This window comes from Opisthocomus hoazin, chromosome 18, assembly GCF_030867145.1.
Source record: "Opisthocomus hoazin isolate bOpiHoa1 chromosome 18, bOpiHoa1.hap1, whole genome shotgun sequence".
Classification (NCBI taxonomy): domain Eukaryota; kingdom Metazoa; phylum Chordata; class Aves; order Opisthocomiformes; family Opisthocomidae; genus Opisthocomus; species Opisthocomus hoazin.
In genome coordinates this window covers 10,819,595-10,837,295 of record NC_134431.1, presented here as the reverse complement: position 1 = coordinate 10,837,295, position 17,701 = coordinate 10,819,595, and the positions used below count along the sequence as shown (strand labels likewise).

The 17,701-nt window shown below is 44.0% G+C and overlaps 2 protein-coding genes across 14 annotated transcripts in view; one reads left to right on the top strand and one right to left on the bottom strand.

Annotated features, from left to right (window-relative positions):
- Positions 1 to 13,140, top strand: part of RIPOR3 (RIPOR family member 3) — a 67,247-nt gene extending 54,107 nt beyond the window's left edge. For all 10 annotated transcript variants that reach the window (XM_075438684.1, XM_075438683.1, XM_075438682.1 and 7 more), the window contains 11 exons: positions 510 to 639; positions 1,724 to 2,308; positions 3,476 to 3,615; positions 4,474 to 4,606; positions 5,372 to 5,480; positions 6,707 to 6,868; positions 7,040 to 7,198; positions 8,316 to 8,518; positions 8,789 to 8,872; positions 9,819 to 9,909; positions 11,031 to 13,140. In XM_075438684.1, the coding sequence (XP_075294799.1) occupies positions 510 to 639; positions 1,724 to 2,308; positions 3,476 to 3,615; positions 4,474 to 4,606; positions 5,372 to 5,480; positions 6,707 to 6,868; positions 7,040 to 7,198; positions 8,316 to 8,518; positions 8,789 to 8,872; positions 9,819 to 9,909; positions 11,031 to 11,131 (1,897 nt within the window). In that variant the 3' untranslated portion in view covers positions 11,132 to 13,140. The remainder of the gene's footprint in view (positions 1 to 509; positions 640 to 1,723; positions 2,309 to 3,475; positions 3,616 to 4,473; positions 4,607 to 5,371; positions 5,481 to 6,706; positions 6,869 to 7,039; positions 7,199 to 8,315; positions 8,519 to 8,788; positions 8,873 to 9,818; positions 9,910 to 11,030) is intronic.
- A 16-nt stretch (positions 13,141 to 13,156) lies between these two features.
- Positions 13,157 to 17,701, bottom strand: part of PTPN1 (protein tyrosine phosphatase non-receptor type 1) — a 49,925-nt gene continuing 45,380 nt past the window's right edge. For all 4 annotated transcript variants that reach the window (XM_075438691.1, XM_075438692.1, XM_075438693.1 and 1 more), the window contains one exon: positions 13,157 to 16,730. In XM_075438691.1, the coding sequence (XP_075294806.1) occupies positions 16,523 to 16,730 (208 nt within the window). In that variant the 3' untranslated portion in view covers positions 13,157 to 16,522. The remainder of the gene's footprint in view (positions 16,731 to 17,701) is intronic.

The following is a 17,701-nucleotide window of genomic DNA, read 5'->3' as shown; positions in this document are numbered from 1 at the left end:
CAAAGGAGTTATTAGTATTTGAAGGATAATGAAGTTTTTTTTAGTGGCTTTTCCAGGTGGTATGTGCTCTGCAGGAGGGAAATTAATTACAGTTTTCCATTATTTCATGTGTTACATTTCCTTCCTATCTGGTATGGTGTGTGTCTCGCTAGCTGTCCAGTGGCTGTTGGCAAGCAGCCTGTGCTGTACTGGCCAGCACTGGTATCTGTGTAGGACACCGCGGAAGGACAGAGAGCTCTTCAGACTTTTGACTTGTTGGACTCTTCTTCCAAAGACTGTGGCACAAGTCTCTGTCTAATGGGTGTTCAGAATTCTCTGCAGAGTATGCAACCTTTTCACCTACCTCTTTCTCTGCTGATGCAATCCAAGATACTGGTCAGAGTCTCCTTTTATTCCCTGTGTTGTTTACTAAAAGTCACAGTTCAAATCCTAACAGCTGTTGCTGCTGCTAAACATCTCTGTGCTTTCTGGTCTTACTGACACTTAGGCCTTTGTATCTTCTGTTACAGCCCCTTTGACACAGAGAACCTGTTTTTGTCACCTGGAACCACTGCCAAGTTTTCTGTGGGTAGCAGGAAGAACTCATTATACAACTGGACCCCACCAAATACTCCCAGCTTCAGAGAAAAATACTACCTGGTGAGTATGCTGAGGAAAGCAAAATGCAAAGCACAGACCTAGGACTGGATTTTTGGGTTTGATCAGGCTATTGAAGAACACGCTCAGAAATGTGAAAACATAGCACTCCAGGGCCTTGGCAGTTTAGTTTGGGGCTTTGTTGTATTTTTCTTTTAATCCCTATTCTTTTGAGTGCCATTTTAGATTTTGTTAAAAAAAACAAAACAAAAAAAACAAAAACCAAAAAAACAAAAAACAAAACAAAAAACCACCACCACCCCCCCCCCAAAAAAAAACCCCAACAAAAAACCACCCAACAACTTCCCAACCAAAACTGCCAAATATTCTTCTTGGCAGTCAGAATGGTAGAGATGTGGGCATCTGCTCTCGTAGTCTGCAGTGGGAACCAAACTAGGAACCAGTCTGTCTCAGTAGCCATGGAGCAGAACGGTGTCTTAGAGGTGCTATGTGAAACAAGCCTTCCTCTTCCTCAACCCCACTTTTTGCCAGGTGTAGCCCAGGGGAACAGAAAACTCTGTCCTCTTTCTTGTTCGTTCAAGAGGGCTTTGTATTAATGGTTGTTTGATATGATCCTGTTAATTCTGCCATACATCTCAAATACTAATAACATCATATGTACGTTCCCCTAACATCAAGTCTAAGTCAGGTTTGGCATTGCCTTACCACGCCAGCAGGATATGCAGCCTTCTTCAGAAAGGTTTATTATTTGTTCAGGGTATGTTGGACTCTAACCATGACATTCACATCCTATCCTGAGCTGATGTGACATGAAAGCTGCTTGGCAAGATTCATTTTCAAGAACAATTTTTTAACTGTCTTGGTAGCTTTGATCTGAATGAGCTAAAGCACAGTTACTATTCCTCTGCTTGGTTCACCCAGTAGGCTCTTAGTACTTTTGTTTCAATAGTTCCTTTTGTCCAGCCTCTGCTGGCCTGGCTCCCTCATGCAGAAGAGCCCTGTGGGTTTGATCAGTTTGGGTGCGTATGTTTCCAAGAACAGGAAACTGTAGTTCTCTGTCTTAGGCAGTATCTCATGCATTTCAATTGTGTATGTATGTGCTCACTTACAAACCTATTTGCTGCAGTCTGTTTTGCAACAAAGGCAGAACCAAGAGGATGTAAGTGATGAAGCTCAGCCTCCCAGCATATTGAGCTACCTGGCTGCCTGTGATTTTGAAGTACGTGGGAGGAGCAAGCATCACAACCTTGCAGAGACAAGTGAGGCAGACTCGTTCAGCTCTGAGGATCAGAAAGGGACAGAATCCAGAAATACAACTCCAGCACTAGACCATAGGACGTTGCCACTGGTGATTATTCAAGAGACTTGTGCAGAAGAGCGACAGCATCCTCCTCCAAATCACACAACTTTAGATATCCTGAAGAAGACTCCCTGTGTGGATGGATTTCCAAATAACCCATCTAGTTTTCTGAATCGTTACAAAGGTGGTAGAGGTTCTTTCAGCCAGACCAGAAATCGCCATCTGACAAAGCAAGAAGACCTTAGTCAGAAAAGCTTGAATGCTGCAAATGACCTGAGACTAGATGGATGTACAAAGTCAATTGATAAGACTCTGCAAGAAGTGTTAAATTTGCTGAAATTAAATGATGTGGGGCAAGCCCTGCTGGAGAAATTGGAATACCAGTTTTCATCTCTGAGGGATAAATTAAAGGTAGGGTAGTGTTTTACTCTTGGTCGATGGTGTAGCTTCCCCCGTTACTCCTAAAACTGTAGAAGTTTCGTGACCCTGTGGTGGGTTTGACTTAATGATGTGTCGATGGCATGTTCCCAAAAAGTAAGTGTGGCCACCAGAGGTCAGGCACTACTCGGGAAAGGCAGCCTTGAGCGCTGACGGCACAGAGCACCGTGTCCCGCAGCAGCCTTCAAATGCTGGGCGCAGATCAATAGTCTGGAAAAAGAAATGAAGAAACTGCATGCAGTTGAAGTGGAAACTAGTCTGGGCTAAGCAGAATCTGAATTGTACATCAGAACCTCTGCATTTTGGTTTGCTTCTAATGTTTTTCTGATGTTTTTCAGATTTGGTATACCTTGAGATGACTGCATCAGTTTATCAAAACTAATGTCTCTCCAGGATCACCTCGCTTTTGCAGGCAGTTCAGTCTGTCTGACAAGGCATATGATGCTGAAAGCATTTCTTTCTTTAGGGGAAAGGTTCTGGAGAAGAGCTTTCGGCAAGCAGTGGGTTACATTGTAAATTTGGTAGCATGGTACTACATGGGGCTAGTGTGCAGACTTGGGTGATGAGATACTCTAAGACTTCATCTGAGCTCTGGGATAACGCATAGCGCTAACAAAACTGCACTGACTTCCTACTCTGGTGCAACCACTTTAGAAACAGAAATGAAAAAATCCAAACCAAGTGCTCTCAAAGCAGCCTTTCCAAGGGGGAGAAAGTTAGTGGCACCATGAAATCCACTATTGATATTGAAGTTCGTGGATACTATGCTGGAACACAACAGACCCCTAAGATTGCTACTTCTAGGCCTGAAACAGGAAATAAGTGAAAATTTGCTCTAATGGCAGAAGATGCGGAGAAAATCAGCTCTCATACAGGCATGTAAATGCTCTTAACAGGCATCTAAATCCAAAGAGGAATACAGACAGATTAAAATATAGAAGCATATTTTGAATTTAATTAGCAACATTATTTTGGGATCAGAGTGCTGTACCAAGAGCTAACTTTCCTGATGTGTTAAGAATGAAATCAGAAAAGCAAACTGATTTGTTATTAAGAGGGATTTGAAAAGCAGTAAAGAACTCATGAAAAATGGCTTGATAACTACAAATAACAGTATTTTTCCTTCTGTTCCATCAACAGCTAAAGACACTTCATCACAAACATTCATCTATGGAAAGTTTGATGGTGGAGACAGTACTGGAAAGTTTTGACTTTTTAAACACGGACTGTAGTGCTGATGAGCTTTCATTATTTGGAAGCGTAAGAACAGGCAGTATCAGGTATGTATCTGCAGCCCTTGGTTGCGGGGGGCAAGGGAAAAGGGTGGGGAGGGCTGAGCCCAGGAACACTTGCCGATATGCTACACTGGCCAAGTAACAATTGTGCTGAGCTGCACCTAGTATGAACATCCAGGATAGAAACCAATGTCTTTGACTACTCTGAGATTCACAGTTTGGAATACCTACCAGACTGAAATAGCCGGAAACTTAAACTGAACTTATGGAGAACATTGCGGAATGATACCTGCAGGATATGCTGGAAAGCCTGATGTGTAGGACTGCTAGAAGCAGGCTGCAGGGAACTGGCTTATCAGGATGACGCTGAAGAATTCTTCACTAGCGAGGGAGAGAGCTACGAGTAACTTACAGAGCTTTTCCACTTGTTTGTTCTTTTGAATTCAGTTTTGTGGTTTGCAAGTTGTGTAGCACTGAAACTTACATTCCAGAGCAATGAGCCTGATCCTGGGAGACTTCCTACACTCCCAGTGCTGTCGAGTTGGGAGAACACCAAGGCGTTTGTCTGTTACATGTGCCGCTTTTGCAGTTCACCCACTGCAAATGAGCCAGCAACTCAATTCACATTGTCTGGAAGCATCTTTTCCTAGTATTGATTCTCAAAAATGGGATTTTGTGGGATCAACTGATCCAGTAGTACTGTCCTGGAATAAGTTTTAGAAATAAAGTCCTCATATTTTTAAGAAGTATTTCAAATGTGATTAAAAAATGGTGTTATCTGTTAAATGGCCACCTGGTTTGTACTTTTGCAACTTGCGTGAAGGCTACTACTGAGACTGCACATCTTCACATTCATTTGATGATGAGGTAATGTTTTAATTCCTTCTTCCCTCATCTCAACAGTACATACAATGACAACACGCTTCAGTCCCTGAGCTGTGACACGAGAACAGAAAACAGAGATGTAACTACTGGTGACGACAACTTAGATGTACTTTTGATAACTCATCTGAAGCTGTGCAAAGGTCTTTTGCAGGTAAGGAACAGCCCATGGGTTTCCAGGGTACTGGTTATAATTGTTGTTTCTGATTACAGACAAAAGTGAATATGTAGCTGGGTCTCTTATAAAAGCAGAAAAACTCAGAATAGAAATTGAGTCCAAAAAAATGCAGTGTATATGTGTGCATGCACAGAACATGTCATACAAAACTCTGCTGCTTTTTTTCCGCCTCTGGGTATTGCTGAAGCCCTAAGTAACACCTTTGTGCCCAAAGCAGGCTGCTAGTGCAGTAGGACAGATTTGGGTTGAACTGTTTATCGATAACAGGTGATCCATTTTTTAATGAGTGAACAACTGCTACTACTAGAAAGTGGTAGCATGTAGGGCAAGAAAGAACTGTTATCTCCCCTTGAGACCTCCTTCCTCAATTAATTTTGGTTATAGAGCTCAAGCACGTTATTGTCCTCCAAGTATTACCTCTGATGAAGATGGGCAGCAGAGCACAGCGTAACTGTTAGTATTGCTCTGCTACACAGTTGTCAATGGACAGCGGCAGAGAAGAATGGCAAATGCCAGACAGCCTGTCCCAGCATAATGTGATTTACTCACCCTGTTCTGCTGAGCAGCTTTGCACTCAGAAGTGACCTGTCCATCCTGTCATGGGAAAAGAGGCTTTCTGAGAGCAGCTGGTGTGTTCTCTCACAGATTGTAGAAGTTTGATTCTAAGAAACAAATCCCCATTCACCTTGAGCATGATACTACCTTTGTTTCAGCTGCTAAGATGAGTGTGTTGCATTTCAGAAACTAAGGTCACCAAATGTAGCCCAGGTTGTCCAGGAGAGAATTTTGGAAGAAGTATCAGAGCAGACGCGAGTCCTGGGGGATGTCGTGGATATGTCTGTTGAAGAAAGTGAGTAACTGCATTATTCCAAGGCATGCCAGAGATCTGGGAGGTACAGGTAACTCTGCTTGAGCTCCCCCAGACACGTCAGGGTTTCATTCTAAGTTCCTTACAAACATTCACATAATTAAAATGGCTCTTATGTCTAGGTTCTTAGAAAAAACAGGGCTCATCGTTTGTGTGGGGTTTTTTTTTTTTTCTTTCCCCCCCTGAAAGGAAGGAAAAGATCTGAAGAAGTTTGTTTCAAAGAAATAGTAGCTGAACTGCTATGTCTTAGAAAAAGGATGTTATAGATGATGGAGTTTGCAGTCAAAGAACAGCAGAATAGCCCTAATTAAGTCCTCTTTTATATCTATGTAAGCAAACAGCCCAAATCCTGTACATATTTACAAGACAAGTTTGGTGTGCAATTTTTCCCATCTCGGGCCTTCCCACTACTAAATTCTTCCATCGACTGTTGGATGTGACAAAATGATAAAGGCACAATGGGAGACTTTGAAGGCTTTTGTTCTCATCTTGGTAAATATAGTGGCAAGAATGCGAACTTTAGTTGGAAGCATGTGCTGACAGGTTTTATCCTGAAGGATGTGAGAATAAACTGTTCCCTAGAGCAAGGCTCTGAAGGGTCTTTGGCACAATGTGACGAGGAAAGCGTAGGAGTCTTAAATGCAGAACACAAGTTCAACATCTCTGTAGGTAAGACTGAGAAACGATAGGGTTTAAATGATGGGGAGAAATCACAGGGTACTGCTTCAAGCGTTCTGCTGAAGTGTTTGGTGAAAGGAAGCCTGCCTCAGCCTGCGCACTGAGGTTCGGAGTTTTCCACCTGTGCAGGTACATATGACAGGATCTCTAAAATGCTTGGAAACGCACATCTCTTGTTAGTAGAAGCGGAAGCAGTTAAACTCACAGAAAGTTCTGAAACTTGACTCAGATGCTGGGGTAAAATCAATAATGAGAGGCAGGAGAGCTGCTGGCATGTCATTCATGTCTCATAATGACAGTTCAGGAGCTCAACGTGAGGTTGGTGCAATCAGTGCTTGCAGATGTTGAAATACTGGCAGCAAATCCTCCAGCTTTGAACAAAGCCATCTACATAATGCAAACACAAGTTATGCTGACACGTCTGTAGCTATGCCATCTGCTGCCTAATTTCTCATGTAAAATCCCAAATCTGCAAGAGCTCACTAACTTTCTAAGATGTGATTTTTTTTTTTAATTTTTTTTTTCTTCAGTTATTCAGAAGAGTAAAAAGAAGAAGCACTATCTGAAAATCTGGAGTGATCTTGCAGAGCCTGGCAGCATCTTGTTTGCTTCAGCAGAAAGATTCCGTCATGCACTAAAATACACATTGACACTCAAAGTGAAGGACAAATACCCTGGTCAATTAGAAGCAGGTACCAGTCCATTTCTTGAACACAAGGCCGTTCTGGTTTCATTTTATTGCATGGCTAAGAATTGTCCTTGTGCATTTTAAAAGCAAACTAAAACTTACGAACTTGTTTTAAGCAGCTTCCACCTAACCAACCTTTCATTTTCTTGTTTGTTCCTTTCTGTGTTCCATTCAGTATTGCAGAGGTTGCTAGAGCAGATCATCACCTGTGACGGGTTGCTCTCCCCTCTGTACCTCCAAACAGAACCGGTTACTTTATTCCAATTCTATGGCTACCTGGAGAAACACCACATTACCAGCCTGGAGAAACACTTGGGAAAGCTTGCGAAAGAAGGTAAAGGCCGTGCTTGGCTCCTTCACTTGAACTGACAAGCCTGGCAGCTGGCTGTTGCTCTCCGGGTTACTGCTCCAGATACGCTTCCAGAGCAGAAACCAGCCCAACCATTGCATTGCCGATTTGTTTCCATTTTAATTTCCCTTATGACCATGTAATTTTAATTAGAACGGGAAAGACGTGCTTGAGTCCTGTATCTAACCGAGTAGAAACAAAGCAGAGGTGTGTAGGATGGGTTTATCTCAAGTGCCTTAAAACTGGATTCTGTGATACTCTGAAGTGAAAGCAGAAACAAAGCTGGCAGCAATGTGCAGCTAGATTCAAGGACTGAGTGAATGTCTGTGTGGCTGTTGCAGCTGTAATCAGACACAGATAACAGCAATAAAATTTCAGAGGTTACTCATGTACATTTTCTAGCATGAGAGAGGCAGTGTCTTGCTGAAGCCTAGTCCAACATGTGAAAGTACTTTAAAACTTAGTCTGTGTCAGAAAATAATTATTTTAAAAATAGTCCTGATATTGGCTGCACCTTTAGTCTTATTTTGATGCAGGTGACTCATCCGGTGGGGGACTAAGAACTGGTGCATTGCTAGTCAGTGAAAAAGACCTGGAATGTTCTTCAGATTGAAACTGTCAATCCAGTGCCCGATTTCTTATTTTTCAAAAGATGGAGGATTTTCTCTTTGACCAGTACAGCAAGATCTTTCAGGGATGTTTAAAAGCATTTTGCTTGATCGTGTGTTCCGTGCTGTAGGACTAGAACGCTTGTCCTGATGTCCAAAGGTGTAGGAGTTCTTCTGCACCATATGTTGTACTCCGTGCACCCGGGTCCTACAAGGACCGGGGCTTCGCTGCACCCTGTGAACTAATATTGTGAAATAATGATCTCCGCTCCATTTGCCAGACAGTCTGGGCACAGGAGGAAATGAAAGAAGGGCAGGGACAGAAGACAGGATGGTCAAAGGGGCAGTCATCCTGATTTGCTTCCTGCCATGCTTGGCTACTTACTAGCCTTCTGAAAACTGCATGGGGCGAAAAGAGGTGGCACTGGAGAAGAGTTTGTCTTCTCTTGATAATGTCTTCATTTGTCAGTGAAGCCGAGTCCTTTCACTTACAGTGATGCTGATTGAGGAGCTACAGTGCCCTGGACGGCTGAAGACGCTTAAAAAATTGAAAGGAAAGCGACTGAGCAGGCTCCAACCTCTACCGCAGACTTTACGGCTACTTGGGATTTTGCAGCTAGATGACAACCACCGCGTCAGCAAAGCAGCCACATCCTGCCTCTCCCGGGCAGCAGCGAACAAGAACTTTAGGGAAAAGGTGAAGACTGCAGTTCTTAGCGGCTTTTCTAAATAGATGCTGAAATATATGGACCTCGTGTTATCCTAGAATAGCACTGTTGTCCTCTCCACACTCCATTAATTGTGAACTAGAGCCTAAACCACATCAGTGTTCAAGTGATTTGTCCACACCCTTTATTCAATTTCAGATAGGTAAACCAGTGCTCACGTCAGTCTGAATTTGAGTGCTTCATTACGTTTAAGTTAATAAAGCCTTTCTTTTTATTTTTCCCCCTCTTTTTTTGTTTAGGCTCTCTTTTTTTACACTGATGTGCTAGCTGACTGTGATGCAACGCTTCAGCAAGCTGCATGTTTGGCCCTTAAAAACCTCAGAGTAAGTATTTGCAGCTCCACTTTTGCTGTTCATGTTTGGCCAAAACTGCTAGATCCAAAAGTGTATCTAGCTTTTTTTTTTTTTTTTTTTAAGCTGGTGGGGTTACTTTTTCAGCTTCCTTCTGTTTGGAATTACTGAATTCTTTGGCTGCCAAAGTTCCAAGCCGTTAATGCTGTTATTCAAAAGGCAGCAGGCAGAGGGAGCTGCAGGCAGCTTGGAGTGTCCAGTTCGATCCAACAGGCACCATACAGTGGCATGAAGGATGTTTTCTAACTTGTGCAATATGGTCAGTGGTGAAAAACAACACTGACTGGGGGACATCCAGCGTGTAGAAAAATGAGCAACAGTCAGCTCTATATGGAGTCAGTTCTAAAGCTTTAACTATAGAAATTTAAAGTTAAGTTTTTTAACAATAGCTGATTATAGTCAGAAAATAAAAGTAACATCTGCATTGCTATTATAAGGACCTGTCAGAACAGATGTAAAGCTCTCCAACAGCCACAAGTCTGTAAGAAGCCCGTTTGCCCACAGGGGATTACTGTGAGGACAGTTTCTACAAACAGGCAGTCACAAGATGGGCCCAACGAGTCAGAGTCTTGTTTTCAACATCAGATTTGCAAAGCAACTGTTGCCCTTGCACAACCTGCAGTAACTCTTCCATGGAGGGTCCTGATTGCTTTATGCTCACTTAATGGTACTGCAGCAGTGGCCCAGACCCTAGGACTTCTACACGTTTTCATGCCCTAGAACAGGAGAGAAGGTAGCTGAGATCATGCTCAGAAAAAGTAACTGCAAGCCGGTATGTTGGGGGAGAAAACAAAGGTCACAGTAGAATTCAGGCGCAAGAAGGGATGGGAGCTGGTACATACGTGCTTACCTTGCACAAAGAGTTCATCGAAATGCTTGCTGAAAAGCTGCTGTTGCAAACTTTTCTTTTCCCAACCAGGGTGTTGAGAGTATTGAGCAGGTTGCCCAGCTGTGCCAGTCTGAACGAGAGGAAGTTAGGAATGCAGCCAGGGAAACGACGCTATCCTTCGGTAAGTCTTTGGTGCCACTCTAAAACAGATTTTGAAACAGTAATGTGGAATAGTGCAGAAGGAGAGCAGGCCTGACGTTCAGCCTGAGCACACTGAGGACAACGGAAACGTCTCATGAACAGCAATTTCATACCATTAAGCTACACTTTGTATCCCAGAGGCTTTATCTAATAACCAAAGGCTCCCATTAATGTTTGTAGAAGCAGACCAAGGAGGTTTCTGTACAACAAAGTGCTGTAAGAACCACTAAACTTTTTAAAACGGTGGCAGACAGTGCTGCTGGAGTACTTCTTTGTGGTAGCACTGGCATCAGCAATTTTCTTCTCCTAGACTTTGTAAAAGGCCATTTGAACCTGCCGGATCACAATGAAGCCTCTTCTAGCTCTGAGGTTAGCTCAGCTGATTTGGAGAGCTTTTATTTACCAGAACACCACCACTCTTTGGACTCGGTAACCTCTTCTAGCCACCTACAAACTGACTAGTTACTTCTGATTTTGATGTTCCTATTCTCCTTCAAGTGGTTCTGCTCTGAATACCGGAGGGGTAAAGAGCACTAACAACATGGTTTTATACTGGTTCATTACTTCTCACTTCACCTGAACTCAGTGATCTGCAGGGGAGTTCAGCTGCTAGTGAAATGTCCATGTTCCCAGTTTGCTACTGGCTAGGTATTTGTACTTCTGCAGGGTGCAGGAGAACCACCTAGGCTAATTGTCTTAAATGCAGAGCTGCTGGGGAGGATGCCAGTTTAGCTGGGAGCCAGCAACTTCCCTGCTCTGCTCTTCCTAAAAAACCCTTTGATTCATGCTTCATTCTGGGGATCTCCAGACTTGCTTCACAGAAACACTCAGATTCACATGCATTACAAACCGAGTTTTCCAGCTGTGACGTTCCAAATCATTACTCATGTGGAAATGTTTACAGAAGGCCCGATTTTCCAGGGTGGCTTCTAGCAGTTTTTGGAAAAGCGTTCCCTTAGAGATGTGTTTGTCACTATTGAGAGTTCTTGTTAGTTCCAAACAAGGTCACAACAGAAGTATTTCTGGAATACCACCTTTCGCGGGGTGTTTCCAACTGCGTTCTCTTCCTCAGCGTGGGATGTGTTTTCTCTTTCTCCATAGGTGAAAAGGGACGGCAAGCCTTTGAGAAAATGGACAGGATTTGCTGTGAATTAAGAGAAACTGTCCAACAAGAGGCTGAAATTGAAATCACAGTGTTTTAGTAGTGGAATAGGAGGAGCTGAAGCGTATTGTCCTCACAGCCACACATGGGTACCTGAGGGTTGTGTTGTTGTTTCTCAGTGAGTGCCCAGTGTACTTGTGCCCAGTGTACAAGTGCTGCATACTGACAGGGCGCAGGTTTATTTCCAAAGCAGGGAGTTCTCAGTCTGCACTCCAGACTGGAATACATTTCCTCACTGTCTCTCAGCACGTGATGAAATATCAAGTGCTGGATGAATAAAACCCAGGATCTCTTAGAATATGGAACCAGGTTGTCACTTGAGTTAAAATCCCCATCTCGCTGGAACTACCTGCGCCTGCTCAATCTGTAAGTCAAATATGGTCTGTTTTCCCAGAAAGTATTCTATTAATTTGGCATTTCTTGAGAGAAATGATCATTCTTCAACAGTCCATCCACGGGTAATACATAGAAAAATCCAGCAGCATTGCGTGGTGCCTTCCTTTTCTTGTACCATTTAGTTGCAGAAGGAAAGCTCATTACTTCAGAAGCCAATTTTTTCATAATGATTGCAACCTGGGCCAGGTTCAAGCCAGGACTGACAGGGCTGTGTGCTGAGTGTGTATCCTCAGCAGCTCACAACAGGAAGCTGTGGATTGTGTTTGCCATGTGCAGGTCTGACTGACATGTGGACAGCTCTAAGCTGTTGGTGTTTTTTTAAAATTTATTCATTTAGTCATAGATCAAGATTTCTCACTATCATATGCCCCTTGTCAGGCTCCTTACTCAACGCTTCTGTAACTCAGTGGAGGGTAGTCATGAAGAGAAGCCTGGCTTCAGGTAAAATACTTGAAAGGGTTTGGCTTGTGTGTATATGTATTTTTATATATATATATAACTTTTCTATTCAGTATTTATTTGTTTGATTTCATACTGTTTTCTAAAATTCTAATAAAACATTTGAGAGAAGTTCCTGCAAGTGCTTCATGCTGATGTACTTGTGGCACTGTGGATAAGGCAATAAACCCCTGAAGGGAATTAAGACACTGAACTGGCACAGAGCTTGGCTCAATCCGCAGCTTGTCCTGTCCCTGCTTCTGCAGTCCGTCTGGGGAAAGTCCTGGCTCGTACCCCTGAGCCAGGCTGAGCTGCTGTTCTGCTGCTGGTACCCAGTCTGGCAGTGCAGCTTGCTCACACAGCTGCAGCTGTACTGATGAGCTCGCAACAGCAGGCCCAGGGTGATCAGGTCATCCTGTTCCATAGCAAAGTAAAACTTAATGGGCTGCGTGTCTGTGCTGTAACTGCTTTTCATTTACAGATTTATTTAAAAGCCAGGGAGATAAGTTCTACTTTGGTAAATTTGCTGCTTCCACAGGCCTCTCTGCCCCCCTCTTCCCTGTCAGTAGAAGGGGGAAAGGGAAGAGCTGGCTGGGCTGTGCTGTCTCTTACACCTCACCAGCTCCTTCCTCCGGCAGCCTGAGCTGGGCATTACCCACCAGTGCCGAGGTGCTGACAGCTTCCAAGGTGCACTGCATATGAAAACCCACCGCAGCTGCTTTAATACCACCTTAGGAAACTACTGAAAATTCAGTTTTCAAGCACCTCTCCTCTGTTTGTAGCTTTCCTTAAAAATATAAACAAGAAGATAAATACTTAAATCCCAACACCATGGAAAGCTGAGGGCTGCAGCTGCTGTAGCGCACACAGGTACGCTACCCTCTCCCTGCCAAATGCAGCTTCGTGTTAAGGCACAACTGAAACTCTTGCAGAGTTTCTCTGTGCTTGAGAGTTACTACATTTTTTTATATTACACTGATTCCTGAGCCACGACAGTTAAAATGTAACTGCTTAAAGTGAAAGACCAAAGGAGGGAGGTGTACACAGGATCCTCATTTCACTTACTCTCTTCTACTGGAGTTCTGACCTACAAGTAAGTTCTTACAGTAACATTTACATCACTTTACAACCCCCCCCCAGGTACCATGCTAGCCCTGAGCTGCAAGCGGTTTGAAACAGGAGCTGGTGGCTGTAGCCCTGAGAGGACAGGAAGCAATAAGACTCATCTACATTCTTTAAAAAAAGAATTTTATTGTTACAACTGAAATGAGAACTGAAAACTTGTATGGGAAATTGAAAAACTGTACAATTTTACTATATAACCTGTGAGGTCTTTGCAGCGGCTTACACAAAAGACAAGATACCTGAAAATGTATTATACCAAAACATTTAGCTTTTTTGGCTTTTTCATTTTTTTAAAAAAGTTTATTCTATGGCAATCTGTAAAAAAGAAAGACCTGATGAGTAAATATTTGCTTAAGGCATATAGCAGAGCAGCTCACTAACTTTCTAACAAGTTTAACATGGATATTTGTCCATTTTCCAAGAACAGGTTAACCAATACACCCACTTTGAAACGCTACTGTATATACACACCCGAGCTACTACATACATATACAGGACACCAAAACAAAAATGTTTACAGTTCAGTATTCCCAGCCGTATGCACACCTCACTGGGCCTGCGGGCTACTCCCCTGGCGACCCCGGGGCAGTGTAAGCTCTGGGTTTGGAACAGCTGAAAGAAAGGGCAAAAGGCGGGGCAGAAAGGGGGATGTTCACAACTGTATCGTCCACGCAAACCTCCTCTGGTTAGAGTAATTTGGAAGCACAGTGCAAGTGCATGGCCCTGGATTCAAAGGAAGGATGCTTTGCTCTCCTGTGAAGCCTCAAATTTAAAATACTCCCTGTTGGGAACAGCATGGAGGTGGGTTTGGGTTGTTTGTTTTGAAGTGGGCCACCGCTGCAGGAGCCCACGTTTCTGAGGCCCAGAGCGCTACGGAGCTGTCGCAGCAGCGGCTTCCGCCCCCTCCTGCAGTGCAGCACCGTGAACGCTGCCACCACGGAGCTGCTGCTCACCTCCAGCGGCCAGAGGTGAGGTGTGAATAGGGCTTACTAAACTCTCTGGAATGTCTGTACTATACTTACTCAGCTGAAATGAACCATGATAAACAACCGGGTTACACTGAGTACACAGAAATTCAATAGGAAGTCATGCCAAGTATCAGGCGAGTACATGTTCTCTGATAAACACCGACTCAGTCTATCGCTGAACGAAGATACTTTCAGCAACACCCTTTGAACCACAGCCACTTAATGATCAGTTCATGCAAATATAATTTGGGCACATCAGGAAGCAGAAATATAAGTTCTTTCACCTTTCAAGCACGGGGTATTTAATCAGGACACTAGAAGACTCTACATGCATTTTAATACAAATGGGATACAAATGTTGCCTTAGAACAATATTCTACCAGATGATGGAGAGAATAGTGGGGACAAAGCAATCACATACTGTGTCTTACATACACAGATGAGCCATTATATATTACCATTTTTTATACTTATTTTTCATGTTTCCAATAATATAACTAAATATTGGCTGATTACAACATTCCTCCTTTCAAGTACTGGTCTGACCAACAGTCTCACAGGTAAAGTATTGATTCCCAGTACTACCTGAGGATTTATTATTGTACTTTTGAAAAGCCCTTGATGCAAGCTTAACAAAACACAAACCAGAAGTAACTCCCGCCTACCCCACCCCCCCGTTCACCAACAAGGAGAAGAGCTACGCCTACAGACAGCTCTGCAAAAATAAATACGGAGTGGAGAGAGACTTACGTAAGATACTCCATAGCCTTGTTTGCACTGAGAATGGTGGTTAAGTGCTACAAATCTAGAAAGCCTTTAAAAATAAAGAGAGCCGATCAGTAACACTGTTGGGAATCAGCCATCATGGTTTAGTTTCAATCACTACAACTCCCAGTAGTGAGCGTACTCCTACCCTCTGCCCCATGACACCAGCACAGCAATCTTCGCTATTACTGTCTGAACTATCAGTAATTTGGTACTAACAAGAGGAGCGGCATTGGCTAACACCGCTCAGCGCAACACCGACTTCCAGTCACAGTTCTACCAACGCACCCAAATCCCTGTTTACCAGCACTCGATGCTGCTCGAGTCCCGGCCCTGCGGCCCCAGCCAGCAGCTGAGTGAGCTGCCGCAGGCACAGCATGGCGGGGACCAACCCACCCGTCCCAGTCGGCTGGGCCTGCCCTCACCGCAACCCCGCTGCCGAGGTGCAAGCCCTGCCCTGGGCCGGCGGCTACTGAAGAGCGGATCTTCACGCCAAACTAAAGCCAGCATTAAATCTTTGCTTTAAAAAAAGCAGAACACACAAACGCTTGCATCATGAGCCAACCGATACGTTCACGGACCAACGTGTCTTCTCTCGAACTTTTTGTGTCTTAAGGAAGCTGCCACAGCATTAATTGCTCTGGATTTATTGAAGCGCTTTCCTGTCCGCTGCCTGCAACGCCTCTGCGTACGTTACCTCTCCGGCCCTGGCAGGAAGCGTGCTGCTCCTTGTGAAGCAGATGTAGAGTGAAACTGCGTTTTACATTCCAAATGACGAGGTTTAAGAACTGGTCCTTCCGAATGCCAGCTGCACAGCTGCAAAATGCTGGTGGACGTGTTCTGGTTGAGTTTCCCTTCCTGTTTCTCTCCCTCCCCTCAACCTCTCCTAACCCAGAATATCGAAGTACAACCAGCTTTACAAAGGATGGTGCAATGTAAATAGGCATATGTGCAAGCAGAGTGCAACAAAAGTCAATGAGGAGATACACTTATTAAAAATAAAAAGGAAAAAAAGAGCTGGACATGTTGGGATACCCTGAGCAAACGCAGAAGCCTGTTTCTATAAACACATGTAAAACAATAAGCTCTTTAAGAACAGTTATGCCAAGATTAAATATATCAATACCACAGGCACTGCCCACAACTCAGTCTTTAATGATGAATCAAGTTAAAAAAAAAAAAAACAAACAAAAAACCAACCACAAACACCCATCCCCCAACACCCTCCCCTTCCAAAAAGTTTACATTCTTCAGGTATGTGGGTTTCTTTTGCTTTTTTTGGGAACTCATCATGGTAGGTCATGTATTTGGTTACAACACTTGGAGAGTACAAGCAAGTTTCACTTGTGTCTATTTTTTCTGAAACACAACAGCAAAAGAACTGGCTTTTTAAAAAAGGCTAAAAACAACAATGTGTTGTAATTCTATTATTTAGTTTAAAAAAAAAAAAAAGAAAAAAAAAAAGGAAAACAGACTATTTGGCATTTTCTCTGCTTACTCCTGAATACTTTTAAGGCCCTGAGATTAGAATATTATGTTCTTGGGACCACAGGGCTAGATAAAACCCTAGTGCATCAATTCACTCTTTAAGCCCTAACCAAAGTTCTGGCCTTTCAACCTAAGATCTACCTCCACCGAGACAAGGCTGACTGCCTCTGTTCGCTTGCTGTCAGAGAAGCTTATAACAAACCGGTCAAATTGTTGGCGTTTCCTGCAGGGTCGCTCTGCTGGCGTGTCCGTCAGTGAAAACACACCCTGTAACAGAGGTACGCTCCCGCCGTCAGGAACGTGAACATGCATATATTCACTAGGAACGGCTTCCAAGTTGTCACCATGTTCTCATCGTCCTCTTCTGAGTTTTCTGACTTCATTGACTCTTCTTTGTGGGGCGAGTGACGCAGATTTTCACCAACAGTTCTCCTCCGAATTTCAGTGTCTTGACTAGTGCTTAAGGACAAAGAAATAAATATTCAGTACTGGACTCTCCGCTTAGGGGAGAAGCCGTTGCCGTGCAGACTGCACGAGCACGGCCTCACCCACAGAACACTACAGACAAAGCTGGAAATCTCTGGCTTTCAGGAGCTGCAGCGGACAGCAAACCAAAGCCTCTCACTAATTTTTCCAGTTCTGGCTATTACATTACAGGCTTAGGACAGTGCTTGCCATCAAAAGCCGTGCCTTGGGAGTATTTTATGCCCTTTAAAGAATAAGCTGACCTAGTTTTAAACGCCACCTACTCCAACTGCTCATCACAAATCTGCCACCTTCACCCAGGCAGGCAGTGAAGGAGCACAAACCAAACCTGCAGCCAGGCCAGGAGAACATTAAGGCTCCAAAATCAAGCACCCACCCAAAAACTCAGAAAATGACGGAACTGTGGTTGCTCGTGCAGCCATAACTTAGGAAGAGAGGCTAAATGCAACTGCGATGGCTTTCCATGATGGAACTGAAGAACTCTTCGCCTTTAACACTCTCTACACACCGTTTTGTCCGTACATACTAGACCTCCATCCTGCTGGCAGTATGTGGACACCCAAAGCGGTGGCTTAACTGAGCAGGAGCTTTTGTACCCACTGTACAACTTCTTCCAGCTGAATTCAGAAAGCAGAGCGTCAGCATGCTGCGACACCCAGTGGGGTGGGAACCTGCAGGGAAATGCTTTGCCGGGGGACTTCCTAGACACCGGCCAACAGCTGAAATGTAGAAGTGCTCAGGAATCTTCCACCCCAGACACCAGAATATCTGAGCAGCAGAATAAACGTGCCACAGGCGGCTGCTTCTTCCCCCCTCAGCTATGCCAGCACAATGTCTACTTCCTACCCCTCCAGCTCCTCCAGCCTCGCACTGTCCCACGCCCCTTCGCGCCAGGCTGCTCCACTGCTCCCTGTTCCCTCCCCTCCTGCCTGGCAAAGTCCCAG